At 37.7% G+C, this 22,495-nt stretch overlaps 1 protein-coding gene across 8 annotated transcripts in view; it reads right to left on the bottom strand.

Annotated features, from left to right (window-relative positions):
• Window positions 1-15,293: 15,293 nt before the first annotated feature.
• CCDC171 (coiled-coil domain containing 171) overlaps window positions 15,294-22,495 on the bottom strand; it is a 163,502-nt gene continuing 156,300 nt past the window's right edge. For 7 of the 8 annotated variants that reach the window (XR_012053021.1, XM_072922340.1, XM_032744508.3 and 4 more), the window contains one exon: window positions 15,464-15,587. Coding sequence is in view for 5 of the 8 variants with exons in the window: in XM_072922340.1 (XP_072778441.1) it covers window positions 15,550-15,587 (38 nt within the window). In the remaining 3 variants the exon portion in view is untranslated. Of the gene's footprint in view, window positions 15,588-22,495 lie in introns of all 8 variants that reach the window. The other variant, XM_072922341.1, reaches the window with a different exon arrangement.

The raw sequence follows: 22,495 nt of genomic DNA, 5'->3' as shown, positions 1-22,495 counted from the left end.
ACGAAGACTGGAAACAGGTCACAGTGTGCACCAGGATGAAAGGTCCTCCTTTTAAGAATCTGACTAGTAGGACTGGCACCTTCTATAGCATGTATAAGGCTCTGTATAAGAGGCCAGACAACTGATGAGGTGGGTAAAGGTCCCTTGGGATCAAGTGCCCTCTTAATGCAACATCATCTGTACCCCATGTCACGACCTCCTGTTAAGAGGAAAAGGAGGGTAGTTGTAATAGGAGACTCCCTTCTAAGTGGAATGAAGGGCCTGACATGCAGACTGGACCCAGCTCACAGAGATATGGATAAGGGACATTATTGGAAGACTCTCCAGTATGTTAAGGCCTTGTGATTACTATCCTTTATTGGTTGTTCAATGGGGCAGTGATGATATAACAAAGAGAAGTCCAAGGGCAATCAAAGAGACATCAGTGCTTTGAGAAGACTGATAAAAAGATCAGAAACACAAATTGTGATTTCTTCAATCCTTTTGTTAACAACAAATATTATTAACAGGAATAGGCAGATCCATCAGGTCAACGTGTGGCTCTTAGGCTGGTGTTGTCAGAAAAAATGTGGTGGTTTTGATCATATTCTACTCCATGACTGGTCTACTGACACCTGAAGAGATTCACCTTTCTCAGAGAGGAAGAAGAATTCTAGCACAGGAGCCAGTGGGGGTTGTTGATAAAGCCTTAAACTAGCTCAGAAGGGGAAAAGGGACCAAACCAGGTTTGCTATGATGAGCAATGGGATGGTATGAAAAACTTAAGGAAACAAGAACTAATGGAATCCTGCAATCAGCTTCATTGACTACAACGTACCACACTTGAAATGTTTCTACTCTAAGGCATACCCTATGATGAACAAAGATGATGAGCTGGAAGGCTGGCCCTATTCCAGAGATTTGACGCAATTGCCATAAGTGAAATCTGATGGGATGAGTCCTGTGATTAGAGTGCCCTGATGGACAGTTACAGGTTCTTCAGATGGAACAGGGGCAGAAGAGGCTGGGAGAGGGCACTGAATGTAATGAAAAGGAGAAAATGTGTGGAGCTCACAGCTGGCAATGCCACTGTTGAGAGCCTGTAGATAGGAATCAAGAGACAAGAAAAGAATGTGGATGTTATCACGAGACTCTACTATAGACGTCCCAGCCAGGACAAGGATGCTGACAAATTACTCTCTGAGAAACTAAGGGACACTTCCAAGTCAGCTGCCCTTGTCCTTATGGGGGACTTCAACTTGCCAGAAATCAGCTGAGAGCATTATCCAGCCAGTACAACCTGGGCCAGAAGATCCTTAAAAAACCTGAATGACAGCTTTATGGAATAGCTCCTAAGGGAGTTGACTCAGAAATATGCTCTCCTTGATCTCCTGCTTGTCAACAGAGAGGATCTCATGGATCCAATTGGACACTGGACCCCAAGGAGATCAAGCTTGAAATCTCGGCCAACAGCAGGAAAAGTGCAGGCAGCAATGCAGGTAATCAGGTGAGAAGACTTCAAGCTGCTCAGGGAATTAATGAGTAATGTCCCCTGGGAAAATGTATTTGCAGATGCTCAGGTCCATCAGTGCTGGTCATTTCTTAAACATCACCTTCTAAAAGGACAGGAGCAGGCAATTCTCAGAAGTCTGAAGTCAAGCAAACAAGGCAAAAGGGTGGCTTGGCTGAGCAGGAATCTTCTCTTGAAAATAAGAAAAAAGGAACGTGTATGCCCTTTCCACTGAGACCTTGCCTAGTGGAAGCAAGGCCAGGTGGCATGGGAACAATAAGAGATGCTGTTCACCACTGTAGGGAGAAAATTCATGCAGCCAAAGATCAACTGGAGATGAAGCTGGTCAGAATTGTGGGAGCAACAAAGAGATTTATCATATATACTAAAATAGCAACAGGCAGCATAAAAATAATACTGGCCCGTTACAGGACGAGCATGGTAACCTCACAAATGGGGAGAGGGACATGGCAGAGGTGTTTAATGCATTCTTTGTCTCTGTTTTCAACAACGATGATGGACTAAGGGGGTTCCAGTGCCTTCAGCTGCAAGACCAGGACTGCAAGAATTATAAACTCTACTCAGCCCTGAACTTGTGTGGGATCTGCTGCTCCAGCTGGACCCCTACACATCTATGAGGCCTAATGAGATTCATCTGAGAATCCTCACAGCTAGCTGACGTCATAGCAAAGCCTCTCTCAATGATTTTTGAGTGGTCTTGGGAATCCAGAGCAATCCCAGCTGACTTGGTACCTGGTGAACTGTCTTGGTTTGAAAAGACAGGTGTCTGCTAAGGGAGGCAGGAGCCTCTCTTGAAATGGAAAATGAAAAACCCCTCTGAATTATTATAATTTTGAAATTAAGAGACTCTCAGACAAAGATATGGGAGTAAGAATAACAGTTCTTCATTAGGAAAAAAAATGCAGTAATAAAAAACAACACTGACAGAGTCAGAATACGACTTTACACACTGTTGGTCAGGGTGTTGGTAGCAGTCTGATTAAATGGTGGCTACAGTCCTCCTGGAGTGACAGAAGTGTTTTTGTTGAAACAATGATCCTGTAGAAAGGGTATAGTTTTCCTCTGAAGGTCCAGTGATGGGCCTGGTCTTCCTCTGGGAACCCAGTGGAAACAGGCTGCTCCTCTGGGAATCCAGTGGGAAAAGGCTGCCTGTGGTGTTCCAAATCTCAGATTCTATCCAGGTAGGAATGCTTGGCTCCTCCCCCTGGGCAGAGCCTGTCACAATGGGATGATGTAATTTTTATCAGTCATGCAGTGAGACTCAATGGCCCATTAACAGAAGATATCTCCCTGGAGAGAGGATGGGTTGCAGAAGATATAAAGAAAACTGCTCCACCTGGCTTTAACGTCTGCCCTACTAACAGAAGATAACTGCCCCACCTGGTTCTAACAGATCCCAATAGAATACACACCCCTGAGCACATCTTGCATTGCAACCTAAGACATGAACATTGTCCCAGTTTTCAAGAAGGGCTAAAAGTAAGACTCTGGAAACTACAGGCCTGTCAGTCTCACTTCAGTGCCTGGTAAAGTTACAGAGAACATTATTCTGGAAGCTATTAAAAACATCTAAAACATAATTCAGTATTTGGTCATAGCCAGCATGGCTTCGAGAGGAAATACCTGAATTATCAAACCTGATTTCCTTTATGACAAGGTAACACACTCAGGTGATCAAGGAGAGACAGTTGATGTAATCTTTTTAAGCTTCAGCAGAGCTTTTGATGCTGTCTCTCACAGGATCCTTTTGAACAAAATGAGCAGCCCACAGCTGGATACACACATCCTGTGATGGGCGAGCAACCACCTCATGGGTCGGGCACAAGTGGCTACAGTGAATGAGGTGACATCAGATTAGGGACCTGTCATCAGTGGGGCTCCACAGGGCTCTGTCCTCAGCCCACAGATCATCACTGGTGGCATGTAATCTTTGGATGGTCACCAATTAATTGCAAATGGGATTTTTAATAGGTTGTGTCACCCCATTGTAGTTTTATTGGTACCGCTGCTCTTCAACATCTTCATGAATTACTTGGATGCACAACTGGAAGGCATACTAACCAAGTTCCCAGGTGATACAAAACCAAGAGCTGATGTCCTTGAAGGCAGGGAGGCCCTGCAGAGAGGCCTTGACAAATCAGGGGTCTGGGCAGTCACCAACCATAAGAAGTTCAACAAGAGAAAGCAGTGCCATGGGGGCCCTGGTCAGTGAAAAGCTGAACATGAGTCAGCAGTGCCCTGGCAGCCAGGAGGGCCAGTCCTGTCCTGGGGGCATCAGCATCACCAGCCAGGCAAGAGAGGAGATTGTCCTGCTCTGTTCTGAGCTGAGGTGGTCTCACCTGGAGTTCTGTGTGCAATTTTGGGCACTGCAATATCAGAAAGGCATTAAACTATTAGAGAGTGTCCAAAAGAGGGCCATCAGGATGATGAAAGCCCTTAAGGGGAAGCTATATGAGGAGCGGCTGAGGTGACTTGGTCTGTTTAGCCTGGAGTAGAGGAAGATGAGGGGAGACCTTATTGCAGCCTACGATTTCCTCCCAAAGGGAGGAGAAGGGGCAGGAACCAGTCTCTTCTCTGTGCTGAACAGTGACAGGAGTCTAGGGAATGGCCTGAAGCCATGTGAGCGGAGGTTTAGGTCAGATATCAGGAAAAGGTTCTTCATCCAGAGGGTGACTGGGCACCAGAACATGTTCTCCCGGGAAGTGGTCACAGTACCAGCCTGACAGAGCTCAAAAAGCATTTGGACAGTGCTCTGAGGCACAGGGTGTGGCTCTTGGGTATGATACTGTACAGGACCAGGAATTGGACTTGTCGATCCTTTTGGGTCCCTTTGAACTCAGCATATTCTGTGATTCGGTGATTCTGTGTAATGTGTATGGCTGAATTTGATTCTTCTAAGAAAAAGCATCTGAATTCATGTAAAAATGGTAAAATAATGCTATCTTTGGGGACACAACACTTGTTTTAAGACAAAACCCTCACAATATGAATAACTGGAGCAAAGACAATGCATTAAAATATTACTTAGAATTTACTTATGTTGGTGGTCAAAACAAGAAAACTGTATTGTCAGGTTTACAAACCATTTGACTAATGCTGCATTTCTGATAGGATGTTTAAATACTGCTCTAATATAGGAGAAATTCGAGAAACACTCAAAAGTTGTATGACCTGGGTCTACTTTCTTCCTTCATTCATTCTCACAGAGTACTCCTTCATTCTGGCAAAGGAAGAATGTGTGAAATAAATATACATACACATACATAATAAAAGAAACAAAGCAGACATACAGGAAATGGAGAACAGGAAATTAGAGCAAAAAAGAAGCCTGTGGAAGCCATGCAGAAACTTCTATAACAAAACTCTTCTTAGGATTACAGTCCAGATTCCAGTCTAAAGTCAACCCAAATACCTCTACAAACTTCATCTTCATGTTCATATCTTCCTGAGGTCTTCGGAGTTGTCTATAAAAATTATAGTATCTAAATTGGATAAGCCTTAAACAACTGGTTTAATGGAAAAGATGACTAGTGCTTGCTCAAAGAAATAAGTTTGCATTTGACTAGCTCAAATGGTGAACTGTAACTGGTCTGTGAACTTTCTAAGAGGTTCTTGTAGACTCAGACAGAGGTAGAAACCATTTCAGTTATTAAAAGAAACCAAGTCTTTTTGTGCAGCAGCAGAAAAGAGGAAACTCCTCCCTTTCGAATTATAAATCTTTATAGTGCAATTCTTTATGGCTAGGAAGAGAACTTCAGACACTTTTCAAATAACCCCAACTGTTTAATCTGTACCCTTTCAGAAGTCAAGCTGTGTGTGTACGTGAGACAGAAACATTTCTGCTGAAATAGGAAGAATGATATGGCTCTCCTCAACCCACTGTAAAACTACCCAATTCTTACAGGGAAGCAAAGTACATTTCCTTTGCAGAGAATGGCATTATATGGCTTGTGAATCTTCATCCTTTTGTAGTCTAGTTAGAATCCGTGATCACAGGGGACAATGGTAGGCAAATGGACACTACATCCATTAACAAAGATACTGAATTTAACCTAAGTAGAAAAGCAACAGGGTCTAAGTTTAGCTTACAGAAAAACATGTCTGAGCTATTCAGACAAGATCCTCTTTATCACTTCCTTTTAAATTTACTACTACTCCAGAGTCAGCTCATTCTTCTGCTAGGTTTTAAGCAATTTGTTTGAAATTCTAGCAAATATCTCAGTTGTAACATTCACTCATTTCCCTACCATTCCCTATGCTGTGCTCAGCCACTCATACAGTCACAAAAGCAATATGAACAAGTATTCCACAAATACTTAATGAAAACTTTTGATGTAGTTACAGTTGAAAAGGTGTTTCACACTGGAGGAAATCTGCATTTTCAGTAAATTAAGATACATTCACAGGCTCACAGGCTGAAGGACATTAATACAGTAGACATAACAATGAACAGTTCTTGCAGATCGATAGCATTTTTCATCTGAGAATGAAAATATTTTTTTATGGTGCTTGAGTAAAATTGGTAGAGTTTAGTCTTAATGAGAATTTACAGTCAGACTCCTGGACAAAGGTAAACTGGGAGGGTTTTTGTTTGTTTCTTTTTTGTTTCATTATTGTCATTGTTGTTTGGATTTTTTGATTGTTGGTTTGTTTTGGTTTTACTTGTAGCAGCTGATATGAAGAGAAGTGTTTATTTTCTCTTTGTCTTACAGACTCTTTTTTGTCTTACAGTCTCTTTGTCTTCGGTGTGTCCAAATCCTAATTTATTGATTAAATCAGAGAAGCCTCTTCTTTAGAAATAATCAGAGCCTGAACAAGGCTACAGATGCCCTCTGAACATAATCAGAGATCCATTGGTTTTCTTTTCTTTCTGATCCTTCACAATTAAAGCTGCTTCTAGATATTCTCTCCTGTTATAAACTGTTTTCCTAAATTAGAGTGTCCATTAAGAAAATATTAAGACAATTTTTCTAATTGGTCAGTTTCACATACATTTTCTTGGAACTTTTTGGCCAAAGCTATGCTTTGTAGTTAACCTAAGATATATTTGGTTCACTCCTTTAAAAAGGGGTTAATTTACAATGCCAAATAATAAATTCATTAGACTTTGCTGTTAATTTTTGAGTTTCCCTTTTTTCCTTGAAAATAATTTATCACATTATGCCTTAATGGAGTCTTCCAAGCAACAGTTGGTTCTATCTGACTGCTACAAGTGCTTTTTAAGGGCAAAGGCACACAACATGTGCACATACACCACAAACTGCTAAAATATACCTCAAGTAAAATATAGCACTAACATGTTAAAAAAGCCAAGACCCAATTCAAATATTCGTATACAAATGCATTGCATGGATAATTAGATTTTGAATTCTAGGGGATTTCCACAAGTCTCCTTATGGCTTCCCATCTCCATATTGCTCAGCATAGTTGTATGTTTCTGGAAGCTAGAAAGATCTAATTTTGCCCTTGAGCCAGTGGTAGAGAGAATTAAGTCCCCACAGGCCACAGGTCTATAGGTCTTGCCTGCTGAACTATACAGCTCTTTGTAGTATACAACAGACTCAGTGCAGATCTTGGAAGAAGACATCGATCTACAAATGTCACCAGTCATTCCGATGTGAAGCAGTTAATCTGCTTCCTTACACTTTCATAATATCTTAGACATGAGGAGAAAACTAAATATATTTAACTAGATACATTAAGGCAGGTCCTTAAATGAGCTTAAATACTTCTACTAAAAAGCTGACTAATACGACTTTCCACAAAATCACTCTTTGTGATTTACTATTCACACAAGGTTCAAACACTTTGTTTTTCCCTTAGAAGACCAAGTGTGATGTACCAGTGCCACCTAATAAGACACTATAAGGACCAGAAAGTTCCCCAAATGCATCAAAAGTTTCACACAAGCTAGGTCCATTTACAGTTGCATGGTTCAACCAGACTGCCTGATATCAATTTGGAAAATAACACTGGCATGAAAAAAACATTTTTAAAATTATAACTCATGAGCATTTGCAAACTCATTTCCAAGACAGAATTCTAATGACTTCCAGAAACCATCCTGCAGTCATAAGAAAAATCCTGGAAAGCTCAGAGTCCAAATGTGTAACAAAATCCTACAGGACAAGACAAACAGCATGCAGACTTCTCCAGCCAAAATAAGAAGTATAAAGCAGCTGTCCATATGATGGCAGTTACTTTGGAATTGTTATTCCATCATGCAAAAGTACAACACCAAATAAATCCTACTCAGTGCACACACAAGCTCTTGTAAATTCACCAGTGTTTGTTCCTTCCTGTGTTCCTCTTCAAAAGCTTTTGACTCCACAATTTGCACTATTTTTCACATCTCAATTGCCAAGCCAGCATCTATTCCATCTTGGGAGTTTTAAGCTGGCAGGAAGAGTTAACACTAAGAAGTATTCAGAGAGATAACATGAACTTACTTTTTCTAAACTTAGACAAAGTCAAGATGAAAAGCCATTGGTACATCCTAATGCCAGATTACAAAAGCTGTCAGAAGGCACTTCTATAACAAAACTCTCTTCAGGAATTGGATTGTACTTTTCAGTGTACATTTACTAACTTGTGTGACACACCCAACAAAAAAAACCCCTTGGTATTAATTTATTTGTCTAAAGACTCATTAATTCAGTCTGACCAATTCTCTCAAGAGACAATCTGAAAACATACAACAAAAGCAAGCCTAGTTCATGTTTCCTGTCAGTGTATAATGGATATTGCCACCATTTAGACAGTACAGGATTCTTATGCCAGCAGAGTATGACTATTCTGTCTTGCACACTGTTTTTTCTATAGCAGTATGATATGTCAGTGTATACTTTGCTAAAGAGAACTTTCTGTCAACAATCAGTGTTTCATTGGCATTAATGTGCAGTAAAAGACAACGAAGCATGACTCAATTAAACCACCAAATACTGCATTTAAATAACATTAACCCCTGACATTTTAAAAGAACAGTGCAGGTTTTTAGCTGCATGACTCTTGTTAAGGTCAGTGCTTTAATATATACAGCTTCCCACCCCAAATGTCTGACATAAATTTGTTTCGGTAAGCCAATTGAGAATGAAGCCTGAAACCAGGATTTATCTACCACACAAATATTACAACTAAGATTTCTCCCATGCTATTGTTTTTGGGAACAAATTTTATTAACATTCACATGGTGTTGAGGTAGGAAAGGATTTAATATTTAATTCACAATTCTCTTGCTTTTATTTTCATAATTACTTTGTGGACTGAGGCTTACAAATTATTTTCAAAATCTTTTCAGTCAGCAAAAATCTCATATGCTATATATATGAATACCACAGGATGGAGTGTAGCTTTGGGTTCCTCCCCATATGTGCCAGTAGAATCCCATACATTATACAGACTTTATATAGGAAGTTCTAATGGCAAATCAACACAGCATACACTGGAAGTTACTCTCACCTGATTCATACAAATTCATACAAATTTTGCTATACACTTATTTTGCTGTGCATGTGTCAGATTTCTAAGCCTAACAGCATTTTTCATGTAACATGCCTTTCTTAACTGAACTGCTCATAAGTACAGTGTCCATGATCCTTGTTTCTACAACTTTTAGGACCACACTATTAGTGTGAACTAAACTATTCAGATATCTGCAAGTCAGTCAGTGGGACTGCTATGTGAGCTAGCTGTATATCACATAGAACGAAATGTAACATTGCTTTATTTTTGAACCATCTCCCTGCTACCATCATGCAGTGGAAGATTAAAAAATTTGTTTACCAAGAAAGAGAAAGGATACTTATACAATAATGGTGGCAGTACTTGTGCTTAAAATCTAATCTTTATATCTAATGTTTTATTCTAATGTTTTCTATTTTTTAATTACTGATTTTCATGGAATTAGTCAAAACCAAGTCCAACCACTTATGAAGCTTTAATTGGGCACACTGGAGCCGATTATAGGCAATCTGATATCAGTAATAATTTTTAGTAGTATTAGCTTATGAAGAGACAGGAAACACGGTACAGTAGAGGTGGTAAATAAAGAACTGGAGAAAAATTATTCAGTTGATCTCCTACCTCCTGCTGAGCATTCCTTGGAAAAAATTTAGTTTTCAGACACTTCCTCATATTTTGCTTTGTCCTTGTTCAATTTTATTTATCAGTCACTGGACATCAGAAATAGCAGACAAAGATTCAGCTTCATATGCATAGCTGAATGGCTGGTTTGTAAAGCACTGAACTGCAATACATAAAATTACATAAATTGCCCAAAATTCCTACATGATGCTCCCTGTGACAGCGATCAGATCCATGTTAGCATGACAAAGAGCATGTCACCTTCCATCTTCCATTGAAGGACAATTTGCAGAGATCTAATTGAAAGTCACATCTAAATCTGTAAACCTGAAGTCATAGTAGAGTCAGAGTACCTATAGGAAAATGTAATTTTTCCACTTTAAATTTTGTACATTAAGCTGTTAAAGTAATTGATGCAAAATTCCCTTTAGGTTCCACTGGTTTACTTGAATACTCAGCAAAGAGGACAGAAGACACTTAAACAATTTCTGAGTAAATAATGATGTATATTTTTAGGCCACCATATGGAGAGTATGATGCAAAATGATTGTCCATAAATGATCAGATTACAAAGACCAAAGTGAAGTCAAGTAAGACAAAATTAGTAATTTCATACTGGGCAAGATTAAAAGATATGAAAGAATGTCCTAATAGGTGCCTTTATTAGTTTGGATTTCAAGGCCAAGCAATAACAGAATGGAGAGAGAAATGCTGACTAAGCTTGCTGTTCCATCACCAGCAGTAGGAGAGGTGCTCCTCACATATAGATTTCATCCAGACTCTGAAGACACCAGGGGCTTTTTGGGGTTTATTCACTGGAGAATAATCAAAGAACTACAACAAACATCAGGAGAAAAATGCTACTAAAGCAATTTTGTATATCAGAAAAGAGTTTAAATATTTTAGGAGCCTAGTTATAATGCATGCAAATTCATCTTAAATGTAAAGCATTGGAAAACCTTTCAAGTACAGAACAACAGCAGAATGATCAGATGCTCTTGTAAGTGATCAAATGATCAGACTGACCTATTTGACAAAGAGGTTATATAAAATATTGCCTTTCACTTAATCCAGGGCTTTAGGAGTGTTTGGAAACTTGGAGAGCCCTTTACAAAATAAAATGTCCCACTTGTTGAGTAGAGAATTATGGACTAGATACATGAACAGTAAGTCAGCTGCAAAACTGCCTGTTTTTCAGGCTTTCCTGGACTTACTGGCCATGATCAGTGCCACAAAGTCACCTGGAGGCCAGTCACTAGTGGTGTTCCCCAGGGGTCAATATGGGGACCAATACCGACTCATAACATTGCTAAGGCCTGGGTAATGGGAGCCAGTGTAAAATCCACAAGTTTGCAGATTATTCTAAACTGGGAGAAGTGGTTGGCAGATCAGAAAGATTTGTCTGCATCAAGAGGGATTTTTGACAGACTGGAGAAGGGCTGATAGGAACCTGGTGAAATTGAAGTAGAGAGAAGCAAGGTTGCTCTGCCTGGGGAGAACTACCTTCCGCAGCACCAGGACAGGATAGGGACCCGAGACTGACTGGGGCCCAGCTGTCTGGGGAGCAGTTTGGCAGAAAGTACCTGGAGGTTCTTGGTCTTCCTGCTTACCATAAGACAGAGATAGTGTGCCCTGGCAGTAAAGCAGGCCAACAGTCCCTTTGGGCTGCATCACGAAGAGAGCTGCCAGCAAACCAAGGGAGGCGATCTTTTCCCTCTATCCAGCATTGGTGACTCTGTATCTGGAATAATGGCTCCAGTCCACAGCTCCCTAGCACATGAGAGAGATGGAAATATAGGAGCAAGTCCAGTGAAGGACTAAAAAGATGACTAATAAAATGACTGAAGCATGATCTCTTCTCATAAGAGAAGAGGCTGAGAGAGCTGTGATTCTTTTAGCTCATAGGAGAGAAGGCTCAGGGAGATCTTACTAACTTGTGTAAATACCTGTAAAGAATATGGAGCCACGCTATCCTCTGTGGTGTCTAGTGATGGGACAAAAGGCAATATTCAGCAACCTGTTGTAGCTGACTGTATTCTAAGCAGGGGTGCTGGAATAGATGATCTTCAGAGCCTTCGAACCTCAGCTCCCTTGTTTTAACTTGGTAAAGGCATTCAAAATCTTTTACAATGGAGGATACTCCCATAAATGCCTGTTTAACTTGACAGTCATTGAATTCTGCTGAATTTGCAAAGAGCTGTGGGAGACAGGAGCCAAAAAAACCCTCTGTACTACTAGTAGGAATGCTTAGAGTATGTGGAGTGATAATACTGTTAGTCCAATAATCAGAATCTTTGCTGAGAAAGAGATACATATGTGTGCACACAAACACAAACACAACTTGTACTAAGAGCTATAAAACCTACTGCAGGGAAAAAATAATGTATTATACAGTCTCTTTTCAGAGATGTGTTGCTTGGTGGGTAAATAAGTTAATATTAATTTTGAGACTGACAAGGAAGCCAATCGTTTGTTCCCCCCCCAGTAAAAACCATTGTGATTATTTTAACCCCATCAAATACGGTCTTTCTTCTAAGGAAACTAGTTGTTCTCCTGGAGGAGTGCTGAGATGAAGCTGAGATTATACAAGTGGAACTACTCTTCAAATTCCAGGCTAAAAATTAAAAGTTTCGAAAGAAAGAATCAAGGTCTAAAGCTCCGTAATTTTCAAAGCAAGGCAGAGCAGATGGTATAAAACAGGATGGTCTTTTGAGAGCTACTGTCACTGCACTGTCTTGGCACATTCTATACAAGCATGACTTTTATTGTGTCACCAAAAGATAGGGAAAAATATGGTTTGGTAAGCTACAAACTACATTTGTAAACTACTAACAAGGAATCTTCTACTTAGTTGGAATTTCTCTTAAATTTCACTTTCCGAAATACAAGGAGAAGCAACTCAGGAGTATCACACTAAAGATAATCCAGTTTACTACTCTCAGCTTCTTCACAATGTAAGAAAGAGGAGATTTTGATTACAAATTGGACCTCTGACAGCCAAATAAAATATATTTCAAATTCCCTTCCAAGTGGGTAGCTTTAAGAGAAATGGTATGTGAGAAATGATAGCTTGTTAGATCATCCTCTTAACTACACTCAGTTTGCCATTGTTATGGTCCCTGGGAAATCACATAAACCCATGCCTGGAGTTGTAACTGAAGGAGATACTCCTAATCTCAGTAAACTATGAATTTCACAAAGAAATCCTTTTTCTATGTCAACATGCACAACACCACATAGACTTGCAATGATGGGAAAGGGACAAGTAGGCTGCAAATCTTCAGCAGTTTGAGACCACATAGCAAAAAATAGGCACTTTCTCAAACTATAAAGCACCATGAGAATATACTTTTAAAAGTGCTTAAATGCATTCTATAAACAGTAGAGAGGAGAATTATCATTATATATTAAAATGAGATATTATTTTATTATTCATATTAATAGATCTTTTACATTAAATTTGGAAGAGCAGAATACAGTACTTGTGGTGCCTTTAAGAACAGTCACTGTCATAAAATAGTGGAGCCAACCCACCTGGAGGAAAATGAAAACTTCTTTCTTCAGTATTCAAGACTAAATACATAAAGAAAAGGAATGTTCTTCCTGTCTCAACTGACTCTTACATGTAAGAGCTCTTCAGGATTTATTATTTGGCATTTCATGGTTCTATATTATTATACACACATTACACAACAAGGCTGTGTGCAATAGACTGCATGAGAGAATACCTGAACATTTGAAGCTCCCTTAGATTAAAGGTCATCTGTTGAAAATTAACAGGCCTATTAGGAGTGCCTTGGTTTGTTCAGCCTGGAGAAGACTGAGGGGAGACCTCACTGCAGTTACAACTTCCTCAAGAGGGAAAGAGGGGCAGGCACTGATGTCTTCTCTGTAGTGACAGTGACAGGACCCAAGAGAATGGCTTGAAGTTGTGTCAGGAAAAGTTAAGGCTGGATATTAAGGAAAGGATTTTCATCCAGAGGGTGGCTGGGCACAGGTTCCCTAGGAAGCAGTCACAGCATCAGCCTAGGAGAGTTCAAGAAGCATTTGAACAGTGCTCTCTCAGATACATGGTGTTACTCATGCGATTGTCCTGTGCAGGGCTAGGATTTGGACTTGATGATCGTATCCAACTCAGGATATGCTATGATTCTAGAGTACCTGAAAACAAGGGCAGCTGGAAGATTTGTTCATTTTAAGTAATATTTATGCAAATATTCTTTTCCATCCAAATGGAATTTCAGTAGTAGTCACGAAGCTTTAAAATCAAACCCTACATTTGACATATTAGAATAAATTACAAATTCCACAATGCATAATATTATTTTTCTAATGTATCACTGGCCCATACTGAGAAACAATCTATTATATAGATTTTGCATTCAATTTTTTTGTCAAAAGCTACACAGCGCATCAAAAGTTAATAGCACTAGGGAGTTCTGTGATTAATATGAAAACAAATAGTATATTAAAAAAATTCTTTTGTTCTTTATTCACAATGATGAAAATGCTAGGATTTAACCTTTAAGGGTTAAAGAGTTTAATCAATGTCAATGTCTGATCTTCTGAAGGCGATAAAGAACAGTCTGTCTAGCGATACCAAACAGAACATCATTTTGTCAAGCCACAAAGCACCCAAAAGCTTGTCAAGTAAGTTACCAGAAACCTCTTTGTGGTTAGAACTCAGCTCCTTCCTGCTTGACCTATTATTTGATATTTGACCACTTGGTTGCAAGACACTTGCTCTTTCCAGCTGAAATGTCACTGGGGCATCTTGTCAGCTCCCCGACATCTCGGCCTGACATACAATTTTACTTTTGTGTGCTACAAGGCAGAAAATGCAGGGCAATGGCCTTGCTTTAAATTCTGTCAGCATCAAAGATGGGCGTCACTCTTGGGTCCTACCAACAACAACAAAAAAGGAGTCTATTTGAAGGTCAAAACAGCCATTACTTTTTAGTCTTTCAGCTTAAACTAAATACATTACCTGCAACACTGGTTTGGGAACTGTCCTTATAAAGTATATAAACATATCATCAGAAATCCTCTCTCCACAATTGTTCGTCTTTCTTATGAAATGCAGACTTGATAAAAGGGTGAGTTTTCAGCGCCTGCAGGGACCAGATTCAGTGGTTAACTGAACTTGTTCAAATAGGCAAGTGGTATCATGTAGCTTTACAAGGAGCAACCTGACCTTCTCACATTGACCAGCAGTGACATTATTGTGCAGGAAGAGAAGCAGTCACATCATTTCTGTTTTGCACAACCTGCTTAAAGTTTGCAACTAAATGCTTGTCTTCAGTTGAGCTGACAAGAGAAAAGAGGGGGCTCAGTGAACCATGGCAGGGCTGCCATGAAATGACAGGAATCATTGGCATACATTTCAAATAGCTCTCTCAATCCTATTAAAGTATTGCAGTCCTGCTTTAAAATAGACAAGTATGAAACAACTTTGATAGATAGAGACTAAAATGGCTTATTGATTTTTTTTTTTAAGACTGAGGAAAATTACCCAAAATGTGTCATTCTTTAACATTTAAAAATATACTACATAAAAAATGAACAATGGCAATAAATAAAAGTTTAAAGAAATAACTGCTTCAGTATGCAAAACTGACAGGTGCAGAAATGTGAACATACAAATGCACATTTTCATAAAACTGTAAAATTAATGTCAAAAAATACAAACGCTGAGCTACAATTCAAAGATAGCAAAAAAATTACACTTTAATTGCATCATTTTACATTAATATAATTTTCCCTTCTAGAAGATTATTGATACTAAGAATCTGAAAATCCATTTTCCATTGTTCTTCTGGGATTGGATGTGACATCCAGACTGAAGAAACAGATTGAAGACAGAGAACTGTCTCTGTTTTGCATAACACTGTAGGATGTGTCAGGTTCAGCTTGCAATGCCAAAAAGTCTAGGACAGAACTCTGGTCAGGCTGAATTTCTAGCTTGGAGCCACACGGATGTTTGAACTCTTGTTTCCTGAAATGATAAATAAAAAATTTAAAAAACAAAGCAAAAATAGAATTTATATTACTGTTAAATTCCTTTCACAAAGGTATGTATATGAAGTATTTGCAAGTGTTTGCTTCTTGTTTTAAACACTTTGATACCTGAGAACCAATAGTCATATTTAATAGAAAGAAGCAAAGAATATTTTTTCAGGTATTCTGCCCAAGTAAGTGTTAAAAAAAATAACCTACTATATTTGAAGTGCTACAAATACTTATAGAGAACTTTAACGCCCTCTTCATTACAATTACCAGATTTCTTTTTTATCAAATAAACAAACTTTTTCCAGTATACCTGTCACTGTTACTAGGAAATACATGTCATGGTAACTATGACATGTATTTGTCTTGGTTTTTTTAAAATATATTTTATCATTAATTGAAATCAAATACTTAATATTCTTCAAACACTAGCCTGTAAGAAAATGTCCAGAAAATACACACTGAAATCACATTGATGGGAATATGATTCATATTTCAGTAAGTCTCAACATTCAGTCAAACAGATAATTCAACATTAAAGATCTTCCAGCACCAAAGCATCAGGCATCGTACTTTTAAAGATTATGGATAATATCAGTATATCAATACTTACAATTCTTTTAAAAATTGTAAAGAAAGACATTCTGTATTCCCCTAAACAAGAAATCTCAATGCCATGTAGTTCTTCTGTCCTTTACCAATGCACTACATGGTGTGAAACTAACAAAAATTTAATCAGATCTTATAATATGTGAAAGCATCACATGCAAAGCATAATTATGAAATGAAAAAATTAACACAATGAATGGCCATTTCAGTATCTTTGAGGTTCAGAACACTCTTGCAGAGGACTCTCTTCAGTATTTAAGGAAGAGTATAAATGCATATATAAACACATACACATTGAGGCATAAACCCATATCTACAGAGACACAAACTAATATATATCTGGAGAGGATGAAGGGTGTGTATATTCATACTTCAACAAATCCAGTTTCAGTCTTATGTATAAAGACACATTCGTGAAAGATTCCCCTTTCCTCTGTTACCATTGCTGAAGAAAAATCAATTGTTGCCTCTAAGACCTATTTTAACAGGCACCTTTGATATGAACTCTTTTGATTTCCTGATTCACCACAATCTATAATGCATCCACTGCAAACTACTAGGTTATGTTAGACCTTCATTAAGAACTCATACAGTAGCAAATTTAGATGACTGTTTGAAGTACATAATTAAAATGAGATAGTGCCCTGAGTTTTTCTAAATTTTAGGTCTGCCAAGGATGAGATAACCAGTAGGACTAACAAGATCTGTACCACTAGTTTTTCAGTCCTTCTGGGCTCAACTCTCTACCAAATGAGAACCACTAAAAAGCCAAAGCACAAATGAGATCTCAGTCTACCAGCAGACCTGAAATGAGATCTCAGTGAAGGCTAATACACCAATTAACAGCCTCGTCTTTGTACACTATAATCAGATGACCACACACAAAATTCTCTCTAAAATAAGAATCATTCATTAAAACCATTACAACAGTATTGGATTTCACTCTGGATAACAAATATTGAGGACAAATTTAAACATATTGGTTTGTACTGCTTTCAACACCTCAATTAATCAGCATACCACAATGAATGAAAACTATCATGCTATGATTACACTCACATATTACTCTTTTCCAAGCGGTAGTGAGGGTTATATTTTAAATATGGCATCAAAGTAAAGAGAAAATAAATCAGATTTCCTTTGAGAGTTGCAAAAAAAAAGAAAAAAAAAAGAAAAAAAAAAAGAGAAACTTAATGATTGGCAGCAAGTCAACAGACTATGTTACAGTAAAATATTCACTTCTGGGGGAAAAAAAAAGAAAAAAGCTCTGGTTAGTTATCTAGAGCCTGTGCTGTACTTCTTACAAAGAACAGAATTCTAGTCACTGAACAAAAGGGAAATCAGATTTAATAGCAATGTTATTGATGTAAAAATTTTTTTCGTTTTGATCCAATATCTTTACATACCCTCATGATGGATTAAAAAAAAATAGTATTCTATAGGTTAGAAGAAAAAATACTCAGAACTGTTATAATATTAATTTTCTGAACACATATGTTTACAGAGGAATTTAAAGGCAGTTATAATTTCCCCAGCAGATTTCCTTCATCATTATTATATTTAAACACCTTTCTAAAAAATGTTTTAAATTGACAAACTTATATGACTATGCCAGAGCTGTGGTGATAATCCATCATATAGATATGAATTTAGGTAATTTTTAAAAGTGGAATTATTTATCTGAAATAAGATGTCTGTTTGGCACCTTTATTTACATTTTACATATTTATATATTTACAAGCCATACATTACTCTATCTGAACTGCTACACTTCACTAGGTAAATGTATATCTAGGACACATACATCTAGCAAAACCATGTTTTCAAAATATTTATATAATATAGTAACTGGTCATGTCCTGTGCACATGTTTCTAAGTTTAATCACCTAACTTTACAAAACATGTTTTCTTGAAGACAAAATCTGAAAAATTACTCTATATAATGGAATAATTGCTTTCTAAACTTTAGTTAACTCAAAAATTTTATTAGACATGGACAAGATTTTCAAAACAGTCCTTCTCTATTGTTGCTCTGTGACTAACCCACAGTCAAATTTAAGATCTAGTTTAAAGGTTTTAACATGACCTATGAGCTCTTTTACTACAGCTAAAACTCATTTATAGTAGGATGCTTTATTATGATATTGTGATGGAATATTTTGATACCGTCATTTATTATATCCTTATATTATGTTTTTATTGCAACGTCAGCCTACTGAAAAGCATCATGTTGTGATCAAAGATGCCCATTTTGCTTTTGTATATCCATATTTGTGGAATAATATGCACAGTTGGACACTTGAAATCAGAAGACTATGCATGTATTATGACAGTGGTACAGATAATTACATAAGGAAATAAGCAGTATACTTGTAACAGTTTCTCTTCAATTGCAGCAGAAAAATCTACAGCTGAAGCTGGAAAATTACTCAGAACAGTTTCAGCCTTCAAAATCTACACAAAGGTAATTTTACTGGAGAATTTTCACAGCTTTTCAATTTCCTTCAGCTACGTATGTTATTACAAAAAGTTCTTCCACTTCTCAGGTTTCCCATCAGTAATTTTTGTCACTTCTTTCCAGTACTCAGTTTCAAAACACAGTAGCCCAAACTTATCTACTAATTTCTTCTGACATGTAACATGCCACCTTATTAAAAATATATTGTTAGAAAAATCAGAATAATAAATAGTGATAAGATTTTTGTGCATTAAGGCTTCTGGGTTATGCATGCAATAACAACTGGCTTCAACTGAGATAAAAAAGCCATTAATCAGAAGAGACCAAATCAGAGACAAAAGGGCATGAAGATTAATACTGAATACAAGTTATGACAGTTCCCTACCTGTGTGATAGTGTAGGTGTAATAACAAGTTCAATGTTATATCTCAATGTAAATAAAACAAAATTATTGAATTACAAGGCCAAAATGTGATCTGTAATTCGCCAGAACACAGGACACTTAGGTGTGTAAAGATGCCTGTCAGTAAACAGAAATGCAGAGGGAGAAATCACTTTAGTTTCTTCAGAATTCTAGCAACCCGTAAAATCTCTGGAAAGGCAGTAGTACAGTTTCTCAATAGTAGGAAGAATTTTAAGTTAACCACAGATACAGAGAATGGTGGGGGGAAAGTGAGAAACAGTCAATATATTTCTTTATATTGATTTCTGATACTCACTCCTCTCAGCCCAACTCCACAACATACAAATACACAGTAATACCAGTAGAGAGCAAATCAAATGGCCAGTAATATTCCTTTCAGCTTCCCCCACCTATGCTATCCTTGCATCATTTCACTGGTGCAATATCAATTCCAGTAAGTGTTAAAAAAAGAACCGCTGTCTTTGATAACCATTTTGCAGCACTTACATGGAAACCCCATTTCCCTATAGAGAAAGATATACATTTTCAGATCATTCACAACCTCCTACTCAGACTGCTATTTCCAAAACGGAGTTGCCTTTTGCCAGGTAATGTCAAGGGAATTCTAGTATGCTGCACCTTTTTTCTTTCTGTTAAAAGTAGCTCCAAGAGCCATTTCTTACTTTCTTACTTATTTGAAATAATCAAATGCTACAAATGGGTATTTAAAATGGAAAGTATTACTTGTGGATGGATGTCAGTGTAATACAGTGTTAGTTACAAATTTAAAATGGAAAGTATTACCTGTGGATGGATGTCAGTAATACAGTGTTAGTTACAAATTTTTGCAAAGCAAGAACTGTTTGACCAAAATTAGAAGGTGTGCTTCCCATGTCAGTGATCTTGCAATTCTGTATGCTGAGGCAGTAGGACTAAATTGGTGATCTGACACAATGTAAGAAAATGGTAATATTTGGTATAAATTTTAATTGTCAGCACTCCTGCCTGGATTGTGCAGACAATTTACTATCAGAGAATAATTAAGTGGGCTGCCAGCTCATTCCATACTAAGTTAGAAAGTTAGACTCACAACACACTTTGGATGCTGCTAGCCAACAATACTAATGGCTGTTTTCATTACCAAGAATTCCCTCTTCCACTTCCAGTTTTTAAACAAATATGAGTCTGTAATATAGAAAAATTACAATTTTTTCTTACTTTCCTAAGGCTCTTGCATTTAATTCATTCAGTGAAATCACACTCTGGAGTCAATCAAAAGCAATTAAGAGAAAGATTTCATCATATTTTGTATTTTTTTTTAAATAAAATTATATTTCATTCAAATGCATTTAAACTTGGTATGTCTGAAGAACACACAGGATTGGATGGAGTATCATTCCAGCTGAACGCTTTATCTTCAATGTTTTGTTGGCTTAAAGACAAATAATTTGGTTTTGCATTGCTAATTTTGATGTTCTCTAAAAGTTTTGGCCAAATTCCACACACAGCCTATATTGTAAACCTTTGTTCCAGACGCTTTGGGAATAGGAAGTTTCCCCATTTTAGGTCATATTCTCTGTATGGCGCTGTTAACACCAAAACATTAGACAAACAAAGTTGTGCTCTTTTTTCATAGTGAAATGATTGGCCTGTTTTGATTTCAATCCAAGTTTCCAAATTCTTAAGTACTTACTACTTTAAGAGCTTTTACTACTCTAGAACATAAGTTCTTAGTATGTTTTGCCCATGAAACCTACCACTGTCTTTCCACTTTCTCATGAGTGGAAGCAACTTCTGCTTATTTATTTGTTTTGAATTTGGGTGGCCAACCCAAATTACTATTGCTTTACTTTGTGCTGCATGCTGCAAACAACACTGAAAGCTACACTACACTTCTATTACGACATCACTCTATGTTTCACAGCAGTGTGTAAGATCATCCCTGCCTTTATCTGATGCCTCTCTTCCTTCCAAGGAAGGATTTCCTACTATATGAATTTTCCCTCAGCTTCTCATTGTCTTACATTGGTATACATTCATGGTTCCCTCTCGGCACTCTATTTCTTTCTAGCAAGAAGGGGAGAAGGGGGCTACAATCAGAGTCACAACACCACGGTAAGGCACCACTAGCTCACAAAGTAGCCCCCCTACTTAGCCTTTTTTTCTGGGAAAACAGTTAAAGTCTTTTCCACTAGTTAAAGTGTCAAACTTCACATTCTCATGAGATATGTATTCAGCCATCATCCCAGTTCCTATCCAGTGTGACTGTCTGACGTAAGCCTTCAAAGTTTCATTTGAGTTGCATGTATACTGCTGCTCTGGCAGAAAAAGGAAAGAAGTATATTTACATTCATTTTGCCAAACATTAGCATCTTCTGTCCAATCATTTGAATGCAGAAGTGTTAGGAGAAAACAGCTTAGAGAACAAGGGTTGACACATACAGTGTGAAATCTTAAGGTGCTTGAATGCAATGAGGGAGAAAGTGAGACAGAACCACGTTTCATCTCCCTAACTGTGCTACAGTCCACATGAACTTTGTGACAGGTCTCTGTCTCTCAGCCACACTTCACTAGCTTCTGCTGACATCCAGCTGTCAGACAGCAACCCTTTACCATGCCCCTAACATGCTCTACAGCTTCACCCAATTAACTCGCTTTCACTTGACATTGCAGCAAAAAGCTTCATAATAGGTGGTCAAGGTGCATGGTGTCTGCTTGCCCTCTAACTGCTCACGCACAGTAAAATGCTACCTTCCTTTTTGTCTGTTTGCGACAAACCAGCACAACTACAATTTAGGCGTTCTGCTACTAAATGGAACACGGATAGTGGACCTTTGCCAACAGTACATTTATCTCTTGCCAAAAACTATCCTAGAGCTAATAATCAATTTTGGCAAAAATGGAAATTACAATGATCCAGTAAAATACATCAATCACTTTATACTTAAGAAAAATATACTGTAACAGCAATTTTGTTTCAAGGAGAGAGGGGAAAAACTAATTTATTTACAATAGTAGCACTCAACAACATAGAGGAGGAAGGTCTGCAAACAATGAAAGTGTCTTTATGACTCAGATTTCTTGCATTAAAAATCTTTAGGTATGCAGAATATTAATTTTTCCTATGCATTTCTGCCAAATACACAATATTTTAAGGAGTATTTTTAGAAATTGGGATCTATATAGCTAATAAAACAAATTGTCTATTAAAGATATGGAAATCAACATTTTAGGATTCACTTGATAGCTTGTAGAAAAATAACACCAAACACACAACTCACAATTACTTTTCTGCCAGATGCCTTGAGAATCTTCAATTTGCTCACTAGTTCTCTCAAGTATATTTCTATATAAATATATGGAGTAGGTCAGGAAAGTCCCTTAAAAAGTCAATATGCATGTAATAAGTACTTGATGACGCTCAAG

Source organism: Taeniopygia guttata, chromosome Z (genome assembly GCF_048771995.1).
Source record: "Taeniopygia guttata chromosome Z, bTaeGut7.mat, whole genome shotgun sequence".
NCBI lineage: Eukaryota > Metazoa > Chordata > Aves > Passeriformes > Estrildidae > Taeniopygia > Taeniopygia guttata.
This window is presented reverse-complemented; position numbering and strand designations above follow the sequence as displayed.